The sequence below is a fragment of the Pezoporus wallicus genome, unplaced genomic scaffold (assembly GCF_028554395.1).
Source record: "Pezoporus wallicus isolate ANWC-B61680 ecotype Strahan unplaced genomic scaffold, APGP_CSIRO_Pwel_v1 contig_7068, whole genome shotgun sequence".
In the NCBI taxonomy this organism is placed as follows: Eukaryota; Metazoa; Chordata; class Aves; order Psittaciformes; family Psittacidae; genus Pezoporus; species Pezoporus wallicus.
The window spans coordinates 994,019-1,011,650 of NW_026635623.1; the positions used below are offsets into that span (position 1 = coordinate 994,019).

General features: G+C 41.4%; 1 protein-coding gene across 2 annotated transcripts in view; it reads left to right on the forward strand.

The window, feature by feature from the left end:
* Nucleotides 1-16,339, forward strand: part of RCOR1 (REST corepressor 1) — an 85,033-nt gene extending 68,694 nt beyond the window's left edge. For both annotated transcript variants that reach the window (XM_057397104.1, XM_057397105.1), the window contains 6 exons: nt 2,158-2,236; nt 6,482-6,676; nt 7,664-7,741; nt 8,479-8,536; nt 9,085-9,314; nt 11,914-16,339. In XM_057397104.1, the coding sequence (XP_057253087.1) occupies nt 2,158-2,236; nt 6,482-6,676; nt 7,664-7,741; nt 8,479-8,536; nt 9,085-9,314; nt 11,914-11,955 (682 nt within the window). In that variant the 3' untranslated portion in view covers nt 11,956-16,339. The remainder of the gene's footprint in view (nt 1-2,157; nt 2,237-6,481; nt 6,677-7,663; nt 7,742-8,478; nt 8,537-9,084; nt 9,315-11,913) is intronic.
* Nucleotides 16,340-17,632: the final 1,293 nt, after the last annotated feature.

A 17,632-nucleotide genomic window follows, 5' to 3' on the forward strand; every position in this document is an offset into this window, starting at 1 on the left:
GACTTGATGGTTTTTGGTTTTCATGTTTTGGTTTGGTTTTTTTCTTCTCCCCATTCTGCTTTTTAAAATGTTCCCACTAATTTAAGAAGGGGGAAGTATCTTTTATAAGGAATGTTTGTCTCATACTGTGTAGCTTAGGATCTTTTAATCCTACCTCTATTTTTGTTTTGTGCTTATAAATGAAGTTACTGCAATTTGGAAACACACCTCTTTGATACCAATGCCTGTTCACTGGGAAAAGCAGCACCTCAGACCATCTGGTGATTGGAAAAGAACTGTATAGGCTGCCATGTGCTGTAATCTTGTAACCTTTCAGGAAGTCAGCTGGATTGGAGATGTGTAATTTGATTTACATCTGCAGCAAGCTAAGCACCAGGCCATCAGCTTGGTTTGATTTTCCCATCTTCCCCTCCATCATGTAAAATAGTCAAAAGCCCTAGACCCCTAAATATTTGTCAGTGCAGCCATGCAGGGGGTGGAAGCAAAGCTGTGTGAGAAGCTCGGGGTTGCTAGATTTTGAGGTTGCATGGTGCCATTGGGTGTTGGCAAAACTTCAGAAATGTTCTTCAGTTAATAACAATCAATGTCTAAAACTGCAGAAAAGGGGGGGGTGTGTGTGTGTCTAGCTCATGTCTAGGGAACTTGCTGGAACAGAGCACAGTAAAGCCATGGGGGTTTCGGACTTTGCAGAAAGGCTGAAATCTCAACCAAGGTGAGAACACAAGGAAGCACTTTTGAAGATGGGGTTAAGAGAAGAGGCAGTCTGAAGTATCTCACTCAGATACTGCTCTATCTCTTTGGTGGCTAGGCAGGGAAATTCCCCAACCCCTCACATTGTCACTAAAATAGCTCCCAGTGCATTGGGGACCAGGTTTTCAGTAGCTGTACTTAGTTGTGTGTGAGGGGCTTTGTGTATGTAGCTCTGGGAGGGAGTGCTTGTGATTGCACAAGCTAAGTATTCTTGTGGATGAGCTGGTGAGCCAGGCAGTTTCGAAGCGCTTGCATGTGTTGCACAAGTGACTGCTCTTGTGGGGATGAATACCAGCTCAAGCCACCTGGCAGTACATTCTTCCTTAAGTTGCCCAGGATGTCGCTGCAGCAGGGAGGCAGCAGCCGTGCTCACCTAGCACCTGCTATGCCTTCTGTCCCTGCTCCAGTGTGAGCACACCCTTGCTGGCTGCAGCACCCCAGCACAACTTCTGCTGTGGTTTTCCTGCACAGCCCTGTCTTTCATGGTGATGTTACATACCTGCACTAGCTTAAGTTCCTTGTCCCAGGCTGGAAAGTTTGGCATGACAAAATAGGTTTATTTTTTTATTAATAAAAAAATACCCAAACAATAAACCACTTTGATTACGTCAGCTTATTTCTTCTGTTTGGGGGCATCATCCCAAATGGTGCAATTAACTTTAGTTGTGTACAGTACAAAAATTCTAAATTGTGAAAATAGATATGATTTAATGTCTGATTGAAATTCCGATGAAGCCAAACTGGCCAGGTGTGCCAAGATCACTTTCAATAAGGCCCAAGTTTCGTGCTTGCTCCTATTCTGTAACTGATAACCTCTTTTTCTTTTCCAGGGGAGAATGAAATGTGAGGATGTCACTGGGGGGATGATAAAAAAAACCAACAACATTTCTTTGGGCTTGTTCTTGAGGGAGTTCAAACCACCACCATTTCATTATGCTTGTTCTTGAGGGAGTTCAGCTTGTGCATGTCTATTTTGCTAAATGTTAAGGAGATGTATGAAATCCCAGTGTTAGCTACTTGCTGTAACTCTAAATCTTTGTTTCTTTGTCTTAGGTTGTGTGAAGATAAAATGCTGCGTGTCCCATGTTCTTTAAAAGATAACCTGTGTAATCAATTCAGTGTACCTTCATCTGAGCAGGTGTATTTTAGTCAAGTACAGTACAGAGAAGTCTTCTTTTACAAAACATGGTCCTCATATCTTTACAGTTAAGAATCTCTTTATTTAAACCAAAACCAAATAAAACCCCAAATGAAAAAGCACATCCCAGCCCCTAAAAAAACACACTGGCACTAAAAGGAAGGAAAGCTCTTGGACTTGCTAGTGCATCCATGCATTTCTTCTAGCATGCTATTTATAGAAAAAGAGCCTCACAAACTAATACAATACTGTTTGCTTTTGTCTTCCAGTGAGGATGAAATGGAGGAAGCAAATGGAAATAACCCTATTGATATGGAAGTTGAACAAAACAAGGAGAGCAAAAAGGAGGTATAAATCTTTTCTTACTACTGTACAAAGAAAAGTGTTTACTTACTAGCTACTTCATGTAGAAGCTGACAGTATCTAATTTTCTTTATTTGTGCTTTGTATAGTTGTCATACAAGAAAAGAATTGTCTTAAGAATTATTCTTAGATCAAGGCAAGTATAGACAAATAAGTTGTTACAGATGGAGCTGGGAAAATTTAAGACTTTGCCATCCCATGATAATGTACTATGTGAATGTTTCTGGTCTTTTTGATTCTGTCTTTGACTGTGTTAGCTTCAACCACATGCAGTGATGGTTTAATCAACCTAACTATGTGGAGATGGAGTGGAAGCACTTACATCTCTGCTGAGATGGCTTGGTGGAGGGGAGCTATTTCCATTAATTTGTTCTAGGTAGACTAGCAAGGGCATGGTTATTTACACTTTAGACTATCCTGATGTACTGAAATCCTTCATAATAATTCTGAGGATTTTGGTGGCACCAGAATTGCAACTACAGCGATGAACAGTAAAGGAGAAATCTTTTGTGTGGCCAGTTCATTTTGTCTGGGAGGGGGGCCTTAGCCTGCTATTATACACATGGAATATTTGGTCTACTTGAAATGGACTCCTTGCAACTCACTTAAAATACTTCATTTTAAGTGAGCATAGAGTTCTGGATGAAAATAGCCACACAAATGTAACAGTTTTGAAAACCTAGTCTGTGATGCTTACCAGGAAAGTGTATGCTTCATTTTTATGTGTATAGCCTGCTAGTTGTTACTAAAAAAAAAAAGCCTTGCTGTTCAGCAGCAGTGTGGGTTGTATGTGTGAGTGTTATAGGAAGGCATTTACCCTAAGGCCTTCTCTCCTTGAAGTAATTCCCTTTCCTGTTTTCTCATAGAATGATTTCTCTCCCACTGTCATTTTCTTTCAGTTTAAGGTTGTTTTTTAAAAGGGTGTATGTGGAGAAAAAAGGAACACACTAGAAATATTTAGAAACATGGTTGCACACAGGCAGAATGGAAATCTTAGAGTAGCTGTTTTGTCAGTCACTGTCAGTGAGATTAATTTCTCTAATTAAGTATTTTGAATGGAAATAACTGAAAAAAATCACAGCATTCTTGTCTGTTCTTCACCCATGCCAGGGTGCTCTCTAGACTTTCTGGAAAAGCCTTTTGCTTCTGATGGAGCTGGCATCCTTGATGACTTCCTAGGAGCAGAGTGGACATGAATCCATTTGTATTCACCCTTACAAAAGACAGTTCTCCAAAGCCTCAGCAATACCCAAGCTAGAAGGGCCCTCACTTAGCTAAACTGCAAATCTCAGTACTCCATTGTGTCTTGTAAATAATTAAGGCTATAATCTCATTTCCCATTATTTTAGTAAGTTTTCAAGTTTAGATTTCTCTGCAGGCTCTTTGAATGCTTGCATCTGTAAGAAAGCTCCCTTCAGTCCCCTTTACTATTATTTCCTTCTCTACCAATGCTGGCATGCTCTGAAGTTGCTGCAGAAAGACATAAAGGTATTTCTTTGCCAACTTGGCTGCCTCTGTTGTAAGGCCAAACCAGATCACATATGTCTGATAGCTACCATCAAGGCATTTTTGTGGAAAGTCTTGTATGGGAGGAGGCTGTCTGCCCTCCCTGCCACACCAGTACAGGCCATAGTGCTCTGAAAGAGATCACCAGAACTCATGGAGCATGTGCAGTCTGGCCGAGTGTGTGATGGTAGGCAGCCTTGTGGGGACCCTTCTGGACAGGGGATAGTACTGGGTGCTAAAATGAAGCTGAGAACCTGCATAGCCTATTCAGAGATAATGTGATTTGATTTTGCAGTGCCTGAACCTGGGGCTGATTGAAAATGCCTTTGAGAGAGAGCAGGTATCCAGGAGGATGATGTGTTCTTTCTTAATTGTTAGATTTCTTTTAATGACATGGTCAGACATGCAGGCCTGGTCATGTGCTATTAGCCCGGGACTCTTACCGTAAAGAATCTCTCTGTCCCAACCCCATAGAGATGTTTTTTTCCAGCTCTGAGACATGTCAGTTACTGTATGACTTGCCGAGTAATACTGGGATTTCTCAGAGTACCTGAAATCTCTCATTTGTTTCTTCTTTTGGGTATCACCAGAGGGACGAATCTTCCCTTTTTCTCTTTTTTTAGTACATTCAGTGTTAGTGCAACTGTTCAGGTTTCTTACAGATAGTGGTTCCATAATACTGAGGTCATGAACTGGAGTTGCTTTCTCCACCTCTTCCCTGTTCCTGAAAACACCTCCCTGCTTTTACATGGCTTGAGATAGATTGGTCTTCCTTTTTTACACAGTGAAATCTGAGGAAGGGGACCTTGTTTGTATTAAGGGGTTTGTAAGACGGAAGTGTAGTGGTTAGTAGTGGCAATGTCTAAATAAATAGCACTGATAATTCCCTGTATTTTAATTCTTTATGTTTTTTCATTAATTGCTTTAATTCTACAGAGATGTGTGTGGCCAGGAAAGCAAGAGTTTCCAAGACAGGGTAGATGTTCAAATTTTCTGAGCCTGTGCAGTATCACTGGGACCTGGAGGCATTTGGAGCTGTCAAAACCCATTCTGCTGGAGCTCTGGCTTCTTGTCCACAACACAAGAGCTTCACGTTCTTTGAACCATGTAAAGCAACCTTTTAAAACTGCTTTCATTTTTCTTTAATGTTGAGGCTTCTGGGATATCTGCACTGCAGGCATTGTGTGTTGGTCAGCCTACAGCCTGAACCTGTTGTGAGGCATTACTGCATGACCCTGTGAAATTTTGTATGTAGATGAAATATGAATACATCTGAAATGTCTATCCATGTTGAATAATTTACCTGGCTCAGTTATCAAAGTGCTAGCTTCTGAAGCGGAGTGCAGAGCTTACGTCACTTGTTCATAGCTAAACCAGTCTGTTTTTTCCTGCTTATCACTCCCTTCTCTTTGAGGGTGGTATAAATCCTGCAACAGCAATAATTATCTTTTGCTCCTGGGCTTTCCTTAGGCATTGTCTCTCATGGAGTCCTTTGCACTAAAGGAGGGAATAAAAAAGTTGAGAATAGGCAATTGTCCACATTAGTGTTCCTGTGTGGCTCTGGCTGTTGAGCCCATGAAGAGGGTGCAAGCTTTTATCTAATGGCAGCTGTGCTGGGGCCTGCTAGTCTTCAGGAGGCAGAGCCTCATGATTGTGTGGTGGCTTTGTGCTCTGCTTTATGTGGATTTTAGTGTGAGTATTTTAATGCTCACTAATGAGCAAATGCTGCAAGCTGTTTAGAAACTACATGTAGCTGCAAATTAGCAGGGAAACAATAGTGCCAAGTGAAGCCAATGTGTTTAAAGCTGGTAGTTATCAAGTAGAGGATTTCAGACGTGTGGCCTCTCCTCTGCTTTTTCTCTCCCTGTCACCCTTCTCAGTGTTCTTGGCCAGGCTCCAGCCACTGGGTAATAAATCTTGGGTATGATGTGCTTGTTGAAAATGACTTCTGCAAGAAATGGTTTTGGTATTAGAGAATCGGATGTGCTCTTGAAGGATCTGTAGTATAACATCCTAGCTAATCTTCCTGTTACAGGTGTGGGCCTAATTCTTTGCTTGAGACAGAAAGTGTAAAAATAATGAGTGATGTGTGAAATATTCCCTTTTCCAAAAGAGACTTAAATTTTATTTGTGGTCAGAACTGCATCAGTTTAATGGAACAGTTGATGTATCAGTACTGTGGAAGAAAACTTGGCTTCCAAGAAACTGCCTAACAATCTAAGAATTACTTTGTAGTCATCTCTCTTCTTTATATATAGCCTTTAAATAAACTGGCTTATTCCTTCTCCTGTCTGACATGTAGAAAAACAAGGCTCTGTAAACTCTTCCAGTTGCATTCTTCCCCTGTCTCCAAGCTCCACTTTGTTTCCTTCTGGTGTTCAGTTAAACTGATGTGTGCAGGCCTGGTGACAAAAGCAAGAAGAGAGGTTTTGGAGTGTTTGAAAATAACCAGAATATTTAACTGCTGGAAAATTGGGCATTTTGTCTCCCAAAATGAGAATGTGCAGAGAAGACAACTAGTATCTCTGTTAACATTGAAAGCTGCCTAGAAGAAAGGAGACATTATACAAGATGGTTTTTTCATGACATGCCGCCTAAAGCAAAAAACGTCTGCAAGCTTTTTAATTCTCCAACCTGTGACAATGGCTAAAAGAGTCACAGAATGGTTTGCTTTGGAAGGGATCTTTAAAGATCTAGTTTTGTAAAGTGACTGCTGTTTGCCAGGTGCCGCCCGCTGAAACCGTTCCTCAGGTGAAGAAGGAGAAGCACAGTACACAGGCAAAGAACAGAGCAAAGAGGAAACCTCCCAAAGGAATGTTCCTTTCCCAAGAAGATGTGGAGGCTGTTTCTGCCAATGCGACAGCTGCTACCACTGTACTCAGACAGCTGGACATGGAATTAGTCTCAATCAAACGACAGGTACGGATGGGATAGTTCAAGAATAACTGCTGGGTTTGGTGGTAGTGCCTGTCACAGTCTGGAAAGTTCACAGGATTGTGTAGCTTGACAGTTCTGCTGTCACAAAAAGCTGGACAGTTTTGCTGCAGTTCATGTGGCTTAATTGATAAACTGCTAGCCTTGTGCTATAAACTAATGCAGCCCTGTGTTCTGTATCTCTTGCGTTTTAGTTCTATGGGCAAAACTAGTTTGTATGTGAAGTGAAGCAAGGAAAAGCCCATAGCACTGACTTGAAGGAACGTGTGTTGGTGCTTCGTTTTTCTTGCAGTTCAGGGTCCCTTATTTTTTAACTATGGACTGTGACATTCATTTCAGCAGTATCTGATTTCCATCTGCAGCAGTTTTCCTTTGCCTTCTCATATGTTACTTTTGAACAGGCATGTTGTATGATACCTGTCTGAGAGAATAAGACAAACTTCCCTATGTAGCTTTTGCTTCCCTGATGGATCTGCCTTGTAAACATATGTTTTTCAAATACCTGTTAGTAAAGACAGGTTTAATACATGAGTCTGTTTCCTAGAGCTGAACATTTTTACTTTTTAAAGCAGAGATCTGGCTCAAGCTCTTTATTAAACTTAATAGAATTGGTATTTTGGCCTGAAGCCTTTTTCTTGGCACTCTGGGAGAAGCGGAGCTCTCTAGCAGTCTTTGATTCATTATGTGCTCTGATCAGGGCCTTTCTTCTTATGCTGAGCTTTATACAGACCTGGAAGTTGGGGCAGTTCTTGCTCCAAATAACTTGCAGACAGGATAGAATAAATGGGATCTCCTGGTATGCTTCTGCATTGCTTTATTCCAATATAACAGACTTTCTTCTTGGAAAAGAGAGGTGGTGAGAAGCACAGGAATGCTGAGCTTGTGTGGTTCCCGCTGCGGCTGCTGGAAGAAGGCTTGTCCGAAGATTTTTGTTTTTAAATCCTTGTTAAAGGGATTAAACTTTCTTTTCAGATACAGAATATCAAGCAGACAAACAGCGCACTCAAAGAAAAACTTGAAGGCGGTATAGAACAATACAGACTTTCAGAGGTAGGATCATTTTCTGACCCTTGTTTATTGTGAAGATAAATGCTGATATGTGTTTACATACCAATGCTATTGAGGTTGCTAATAAGCTACTACCAGTGTCCTGTTAGTTGCTAGTGTGAACCAAGACCGCTATTGTATTCATTGTTGTTGTGAAATGGAAATGAGAGATGAGAAGAAAGAGCAGTGATTAATATGTGAAAGTGGTTTCTAATGAAGTATGGACGTTTTGCATATACCACGTTTTGTGTGTGTGTGTGTGTGTGTGTGTATATATATATATCACAGTTTTGTATCCGTATGCCCTGTGAGACAAGTAGTGCTTTGCTCTAAATACTGGAAAATATAGGAGAGGAAGTTAATGGCCCATCTTTTCTTGGCACTTGGTGGTTTTGCTGGTTTCTTCCACCTCATGCTGGAAATAATTTGACCAAGATTACAGAGAGTGTCTGTGATAAAAACAAGTAGCTGCTTTGGAAGAGTGTGGCTCTTGGTTATCTGTTGAGACCATTCTGTATCATTTTGTATTACCATGACTTACTGGTCAGTGTATGTCACAGCTAAATGATGAATGGATGCCGTATGCAGTTCTTTGTTGAAGACGTTGATATTAAAAGGAATGATAGAGTTTTGACTAACAATTCCTTGTTATGAGGTTTTTATGAGCTCGGATACAACTGAAAGTTGTTGCTTTATATAAATGAAGTTACCTATGTGTTTTTGTATTTTTTTTTGTCTAGGTTGCTCAGAAATTTAATGCACGCTGGACCACGGATGAGCAGCTTCTTGCTGTGCAAGGTATAGCACTACATGGCGATTTTTTTTTTTTTTTTTTTTTACTTCAGTTGCTAATAATCAAAGCTGCGTTTCAGAGATGTTCCACTTCAGTGGGTAATGAAGCATTTTGACATTGCTGTGTATTAATGCCCAAAGAACAGAATTGAACAAGGAAGCAATAGCCCCTCTTCCACTCCCTGGGCAGTATAAATTGCTCCATATGAATATTTACAAATAATCTGCTTGTCCAAGCCTTCAGAAAGTGAAACTGTACTGGAAGTCACTGCTATGCTCTTTGCCTGTGTGACTTCTCAGGTACTACAGGCAGATTTACACAGGTCTTTTAGATTTGGCTCTACCTGTCTTTATTGCACATCTATCTTCTTCTCTTCTCCAGGGCTTAACTGTCTCATGTGCAATTTTTTTTTTTTTTTCCTGGATTAATATGAGAAAGGATTGAGACCTTGACAGAAGTTCACCTTTGGTTTCTTATTGTGTCACTTGAGCCTGATTTGTGGTCCTTGTGGAAATAACGTGTTGGTTTTTTTGCTTCTTTTTGTTGTTTTTAGCAATCAGGAAATACGGACGAGACTTTCAGGCAATCTCTGATGTGATTGGAAACAAATCTGTGGTGCAAGTGAAAAACTTTTTTGTAAATTATCGACGTCGTTTCAACATAGATGAAGTTCTGCAGGAATGGGAGGCAGAGCATGGCAAAGAGGAGGCAAATGGAGCCAACAGCCAGAAGCCTGTAAAATCCCCTGATAATTCCACTAAAATGTCTGAAGAGGAAGATGAGGTAAATCCTATTTAAGTCACCTAAAATTCCCAGTCTGAGCTCCTTTCGGATAGGGCTGTGTGTATATATATATACACACTCTTTGCAAAAGCCATTTTTGACAATCTTCAATCTGAGCATATTTTGCTTCAGCTGGATATACAGATTTCAGTACAGATTTTTGGAATTGGGAATTCCAAACATGTACGAAAGTGGAAAGAGAACAATTTATTTGCAGCCCTCTGAAAGTGTATGCGTCTCTTCAGCACATGGACATTTTAATGCCTCTTGCTGCTGAAACCCCATACATCTTTATCTCACTTGGATGTTTTCCCTGCGCTCAGTTCTCCAAGCTGTTTTAGGTTTGGCTTTGTGGGACCGTACAGTCTTCTGAGACAAAGCTCAACCTTTCAGTTTTGACGTGGAGTGATTTCACTCGGGGGAAGGGAAGAAAGCTGTAAAAAAGGCGAGTGTGTGACACTTCACTCTGGAATGATGTAGAGGCAAAGTTTCCTTGATTTTACAAGAGTTTCTATGAAGACAGATTCTAGAAACAGCCTCTCCTTGATGGCGCTGCATGGAGTTAACGCTTCTCCAAAGACAATTTGTGTTTGAAGTTATCTAAGGACTGTAGAGTGTCTAAATATGGAAGTTATTTGCAAAAATGTAATACTACAACAGTCTTGCAAAAAAAAAAACCCCTCTAGCGGTTTGCGTGTTAAAAAATGTCTGATCTAGGAATCCCTTTGGCTGAATTTTACAAGATGGCTTGGCACAAAAGCCGTATCTGCTAATTGTAAGCACAGTCAACAGCATAAGATGAATTTTGGTCTCACATGGACTAAAGATTTCTCAGTGTACTGTATATTTTTTTTGCCCTGATTATGGTTGGCTCACCCATATGTTACTGTTCAAACATTCAGGGAGCAGAGCTTCATTGCTTCACAAATCTGAATGTGTTATTCAAAGATGCTTATATCTGGGGACTAGATCCAGAGGTATGATAGCTGAACAAAACCAAACTCAAAAAACTTTCCTTCTGAGAACAGTATGAGTGAAATTGTCAGTCTTCCAGAATTGAGAGGTGGAGCAAAGCAGCTGTGGTCTTAATATGTAGCTATCCATTTGAAAGACAGGTGGCCTGTGTCACTGTCTTTTCCTGTGACCAGTGGAGTTGTGTCTATTGGCAGGGCAGAGCTTTTCTTCTCTGAGCCCTCTGAGATTCTTCCTGGCTTCAAATACCCCCTTGCTCCTGAAAGGTGCAGTCAAAAAAGGGGAGTCTTGCTTGAGACAGGAAGAAAATGGTTGCAGCAGTAACTGGAGCGTGGTGATGTGGCCAAGTGTCTGGATACTGGAGCAATGAGAATCCCAGGCAAGTTAGCAGAGGAGAGGGGGGAGTGGAGGCAAGACAGCAAGATCTGGTGACATGACTGGTGGAGCAGCAGCTGCATTCCCCAAACCAGTGATGAAAAGTGCCCAGGCTGGAGCTGAGCAAGTGCTGAGTGGTGGAAAGGGGACTGAAACAATAGGCTGCTGGGAATAGTTGCAAAGCCTAGAGAAAAGGCAGCTATTGCAGGAGTGAGATGCTTCTCTGTGCCCTGCAGTGCACTAAAGTATGAGGGCAGAGCTTGCTTGCACTATGCTGACACAGGCAGGGGCCAGGCAGGGTTGGCAGTAAGCTGCCAGCTGTGACATATCATGTATGACATAGACTAGCACCATGTGGCTTGTGGTTTTGATGAAGCCTACTCTGGACAGTAGGAACTGATGTGTCATGGCTGGGAGAAGGAAGGTGCTGGCAGCATGAAGGGGATTGTAGCTACCAGGTCTGCACGGTTTTAAAAAGATGCACAAGGAAGGGACACAAGGGTGTTGCACAGTGGATGTCTAATGGCCACGATGCTCTGAGCCTGTCGGATATTGCTGCTCAGGCTGGCTATAAAAGTGATGCTGCTGCCTTCAGAGATAACATAAGCACAGTGCTGACTGGGTGCCTGTCTTGAGTTGTTCTGGGGACAAAGTGAAATGCTATTGGAATTATCACATCAGTGATCTGTGTGGTCTAGGAGGGTGTGCCTGGCCCCTCCTGAGCTGTGCAGTACTGTGTGGCTGGTGCCTGCTCTGGAGAGCATTTGCGTGGTGCTCAAGCTGGTCAAGTCAGGTGGACTCAAGTCAGCAGTAGCCAGGAGAAGACTTTTGCTGGACTATCACAGAAACCTCTCTGGTGCTTTCTCCCCTGGCATGCCTTGTTTGTCTGGCTGCCAGCTTAGTAAAAGCTTTGTCAGCCCTCTGACTGCTCTGGGTTTTCCCCTTCAGTGTGTTTTCATAGCAAGTGGTCACAGTTCCTTTTTATTGTTTGTTTTTGAAGGGGGGAGGCGAGACTGCTCATTATAAAGCAGCTTCAACTCCAGTCTTCATTTTTTATATTTACACTCCCGACAAATCCCAGTGTGGCTCAGAATAGGGGAAGTTGTTGAGATTCTTCCCATTTTTGCCAGGTTGTCATCTTTGTTGCTTTCAGTACTGTGGACCCGGGGTGAAGTTTGGAGCTGCAAGGCCTATGTGTAATCATTTTTAAACTAAACGTGTCCTTTTTCTCCCCCCTCCCCCTTCCCTCCAGGCTACTTCTGTTCTTGATGTCAGATATGCATCTGCTTCGTGAGAAGGTGCTGTAGCCTAGAACAATTTGTGTTGACTACTGTGTTATCCAGGATATCAGGTATTAGCAAACCTCAGACAGCCATCTGCATCATATCTATGGACAAGCAGCTATTACCAAAAAAAGGCAAATGCTTCCAGTTCTGTGCTACATCTGCCTTAATCTCCCCTCGTTCCTCCATACTGCCTCCACTTTCTTTCAAAAGCACCCAGGTAGCTCAGCTCTTCATTTCATCAACATCCTGTGTAAGCATGGGGATTTCTAGAACCAGTAACACCTGTCTGTAAATCTTGACCAACCTGCAGAACAAGGAACTCCTTGGCAGCCCCACTGTAACTCTACACATTAGGAGTTCTTATAATACTTGGTCCATAGGGTATAAGTGCGTATTGCTGCATGGCCCTGTGGTCTCTGCTTCCTGTGCATTCTTACGATGACACTATTCTTAGCGAGCTTTCTATAAAGGAGAGAGGCCTGTGCACATGCCAGTAGTGTCAGGTTTGTTCTGAACTGACAAGGCATGTTAGCAAGCAATTTTGAATAATGCAGAAGTGATAGGAAATGTCTTTTTGAAGGTTTGGTCAGTCCAAGGTTGTAGATGTAAATCATTATGCTTCTGGTTTGTGCAATTCTTTCCACTATAATTGTGTGTTCTCACTTAATAGAAAGCTCCCTAATTGAGCATTTTATTCCTGTATATTTTAATGGCTTTTATTTAGTGCAAAAGGGAATAAATAACCTGAAAACATTTGATACGCTATTTAACCCCTGGCATTCAGCATTTGCATTGTAACCTGTTCAATGAGTGCTACACAACTTTCTTTTTCCTGATCCTCTGCGGGATTAAGTCAAAACAACTTTCTCTGGTGCCTCTCCTTTTGGAATACGTGCCTTTTTCCATTTGGCTATCATAGGTCACTTCCTGTCCCAGTGTCTCACTCCTCTTCGGAGCGCTGTTTGCCAAAGACATCAAACTACTTCTCCCACTGGAAGTCTGGATAAGGGTTGGAGCACAAAATTCAACCTTCAGATAGTTTTTTGGCCTCTCTAAGTTTAATGGAGAAGAACTGGCTTAATTTCATTGGCCATTTTAACCCTTCTGAAGCACACATTGCTTTCATGTTCTGAACCAAAATATGCAATTTAAAAATCTAAGAGGTGCTTTTCCAAATACTTGGTGCATGCAGCTTTCAAATTCCCAGCCCTCTGCTCAGTTGTGCTATGCTGTGGTCTGTCTAACTGGCTTGAACTGGAGCCATTCTTGGAAGTCCTGCCTGAGGACTTCACACCTTGAACAAGGTGGTTACTGACTGCCGAGCAGATAGTGTTCAGAGAAGCTAGAAACAGCAGTATTACTTCTTGTCCAGTGGAAAGCTGCAAAATAACACTAGTCACAAAGCATTTAAAAATGGTTAATTATGTTGGAAGAAACCACCTGTTGTCTTTTCAGGTGGAAAAAAAGGACCTTCTTTGCCTCCCTTCCTCTACAGAGGGTTCAAGCCAAGATGGCACACAGTAACGCATGGCACCAGTTTCTCTTAACACAACCTGAAATGAGCTAGTCCGTATCCTGGCCTGCAGCTGAGGTGCTGCAGCTTGGAGTCTAGCCCTGAACTTGGTGCTGATGTTTGAGCTGCTGGGCTGGGCCATGTTGTGTGCTGTGGTGGCTCTGTTCTCTGTACCTAAATGAGGTATGCTAATGCCAGCTGGCTAACAGCCAGATGTGACTGTACCTCCTGTAACGCAGATGCAACCGAAGGAAAGGCAGGAGAGGGGAGCCTCATGTACCAGTGAGATGGTCTCCTTCCCAGGTCTTGTGTGAGGGAAGTAATTCAGCATCAGAAATTGAGCGACAGTACACAGGTGAAGGAGCAGATAGGCGTTTGCTAGGGCAAGCTAGAGTGTGGAGCCCTAAAAGGGCCTGTTTCAGCCACTTTGCAGCTTTTTCTGAGCCATTTCGTTCTGGTAGCTCCAGAGAGATCCTGTGAGGTGATGGGAGGAGGGAAAGGAGCTCTTCCCTATCCTCTGTTTTGGAAACCTGTAATCCCAAGCTTCTGTCAGTGTCTCTACAGCTGTTGATGTGAACTGGCAGCTCTGGTGGCTTTGTAGATGTTCCTTCAGTCCGGTGTCAGTTGGAGTTGGGAGTCTCTTGTGGGAAAGGACACTAGTTGTTAGCCAGTGTGAATTAGAATTAAAGACCAGGCAAATAGCACTGTGAATTCTGCTGACAGTTCTGGTGTAAAGCAATGCCGCTCGTTAGAAATACTGTGGTATTCAGCCTCCTGCTGGTACCAGTGCGTGGAGATAGGTCCTTGCCAGTGTGAGAGGGTTCTGTGAGATTGCATCCCAGCTGATGAAATTCCTCAGGAGAAACTTCTGCTGGTGAATAAAGCCACCCATGAGGACTTTCCATTGAGTTTTGCCCTCAAATCTGTCCATTTTATAATCAGAAAAGTTGTGTTTTGCCTTTATCCCTAAGGGGTAGGGAGAAACATGCGTCATTCATGATATTAGGAAGAAAAAAGTCGTTAATTACCTTTCAGTTGACTGCTATCTTATTGTAGTTAATACGTACAATATAATAGCACTATTTTAAACCTTTAGTTTTCTAAATTCTCTTTATGTTTTTAAATGCAATAAAATCATTTTAGCTTTGAAAGTTTAAATGGTTTGGTCTTTTTTTGGTGAAGACCCTCTCCTTTTTTCAAATGGGTCAAGCATTAGATACATCAACTGGTTGCATTCTGATTAGAAGGGTCCACAAAGATAACTGCATAAGATAGAATATTCACTTAAATTTTGTTTCTTAAACTATCAATGTGAATGTCATAATTATATATATTGTGGAAAATGGGAAATTATTTCTCCTAAGTATAAGTTATTGTGCAAAATATGGTATCGTCAAAGAAAATGATAGTTTAAGTTTTAGTTTTAGAGATCTTAAAGATATAAAAGTGTATTGCATATGCATAAACAAATTTCATTTGTTCTATTTAATTTTTATGTAGTTGTGCAAAGTGCTAGGTAACTTCTCTTTTTGCTTATCCATAAAAATGACCTTGTTACTTGAATATTCGTGTTTAACTGGTTTGAAACAGTGATCAATTTCTGATAACCAAGGGAAAAAAATACATGCCTCAGTTGTGCTTAACAGTATAGCAACAATGTACAATCAGATGCGTAAGACCATAGTAGCCATAACTGGTAGTGCAACCACAATGGTTGTCTTGATATATTTAATACCAATGGGGATAATGAATTCTTAATATATATTTTTAAAATTTGCAACCAGGAAGACCCCATAAACATCCACTAGAACACTTTTTTAATAGTTAATGTAAGAGCGAAATTCTTACTCTCTTAAAGCAATGTCCTGACATTTTTCTTTCCTGCACAAATACATCTGAAACATTATGTATTAAAATATTCTCATTGTCACTTTAAACTTCAGTTTTAATCGCTAACATGCTGTTGGTATTCTTGCACACCAAATATGAGCCAAACAGTGCATTACACTAACTTGACCACTGGATTTCTGACCATAAATCTCCAAGTCAATGAAGCGCAAAAGTATCGTAGGAGGTTTCCCTGATAATGCGTTTTTTTAAGTCTGTATAAAATTATGCATAGCCCATTCCACGATGAGTGGCTGATATTTACTCTTCACCAAAAACTGAAAGAAAGCAAAAGAAAAAATATTTTTATTAGCTCCAGCTTGTCTTCAGCAAGTCAAAATCTAGTGATCTTGTGCAATGCCCCTAAAGCAAATACTTTCTGCCACTCCCTGGATTAATGCAGCTTTTCCTGTTGATAGTAAAGCACAATTGCAGTGAAAGTTACCGTTCAGAAAATGGAAGGTCAGTATAGTCTATGCATGTTGTATAATAATGAGTGTTTACATTCATATTCTCCTAAAATAAAATTTATACTGGAGTGTATAGTATTCCATTATGTAGATTTTATCAATTTTGTTAACTGCTTATAGATTGCTTAAAAGAAGTTTTTTCAAGATTTTAAAAGATGTATAAGGTTAAGTTTGCAAATATAATGGAAATGCTGTATAGCTTTTGAAGTGATAAAATACTCGTTGGGATTTTAAAGAAAGTATGTTGTCATAATGCTGTTGTAAGATTTTAAATGTCTTTTTTGCCTGTTTTCTATTATTCAGCACACTTACTGTGATGAATGTTCATAGCATTATAAAATTGCTTAGCCACTGAAAAGTAACATTTGGTTTTGAATTATTTTACTGTATGAGGAATTGTAGTGGGGTAAATTCCCTTGTGAAATTCTACATAATTCATTTTTCTATGATTTCCAATGTTTGCTGACATCAAATAAAATTTTTTCAAGCCATTGATGTAATAAAATATGTAGTAAAATGTTACTGATGTAAAATGTGGTTCTGGTACATAATTGGTCCCCTACCTTTCAAATGTTGGTCAGGAGAACCAGCCAGGTTCCTGTGTTTCATCGTTCTGTGCATAGGTGTTGTTGGAGTACAGGTGAACTGCTTCTGGTGTTGATGGGCAGAGTCCTGCTCTTTGGGGAAGTTTGAGTGGCCTCTGGTGCAGTGCTCTCAGCTGGAGCTACCTCCTGCAGTTCATGCTGGTGGCCCTGGAGATACTGCAGCTCCTTTCTTGATGGCACAGCATATTCCTTCCCCAGCTTGTGCGCTCTGCAGTCCTGCTGGCTTGGGCATCGTCTCCAGTGCATGGGCAGTGCTGTCACGAGGCAGCTCTCATGTTTGAGAAGAAGTGTGACTGGGATACTGCGATAGAGGGGTAGAGTTGGCATCCAGCTTGTTAGTGTATGGATGGACACCTGAAGAATAAACTGCTGTGTGCTAATTGCAAAGAGCTAGAACTTGGCCGGACAAGTTAACATCATCAGCATCTTTGTCCAGCCATGATGAAAAAGCATTTAAAATATACAGGAAAAGGAAATTCTTACCCTTGAAGCTTAACAGTGTGTACATAGATGTTGCTATCACAGATGCTCAGAAAAACAGGAAATTTTGCACAGGGGTTAACGTTGGGATTTTCAGGGATCTTCTGTCTTCACATGCTGGGTGCAATACGCACCAAATGCAGAAGCATGGACAGGATGTTAAAGGGCTGTTTGGGGGAAACTGGTGGTGTCCTATTGCATTTACCGGGCAGGGTACCAGTGGTGCTTTGTAAGCCGGGGAGCTAGCACAGGCCAGATGACAAGGCATTTTCTGCTTTGCTCACGTGTGTTAAATGCAGCAGAACTAATCCTGCAAGATACTGTGGTGGTTTGCAGTGCCATAGTGTATGGAGGGCCGGAATTAAGTCATGCCTTTCTACAGTGTAAAGCAGGTGGGGTTGGAGGGAGATGTGCTTGGGTTTTTGGAAGCACAGACAGCATTTTTAGGAGTTAGGTGTGTTTCCTTACTAGAAATTAATTTTTCTGGTGGCAGTGAATATGGAAACAATGTTGTAAGGTAGTGATCCACCTTTTTAGTGGAGTCATCTGACTCAAATACCTTTCAGCCCTTCCTGCCCATGCTTCCCCAACACAAAAATGGAACAGAGAGAAACACACAGAAAGGAGTTTCTCCTCCTTTCAATCAGGAAGCATAAGCAGGTGAGGAAACCACAACTTCCTCTGCCCAAATACATACCTGAGGGATCTCCTGAGGAGTCCAGATGCAAAG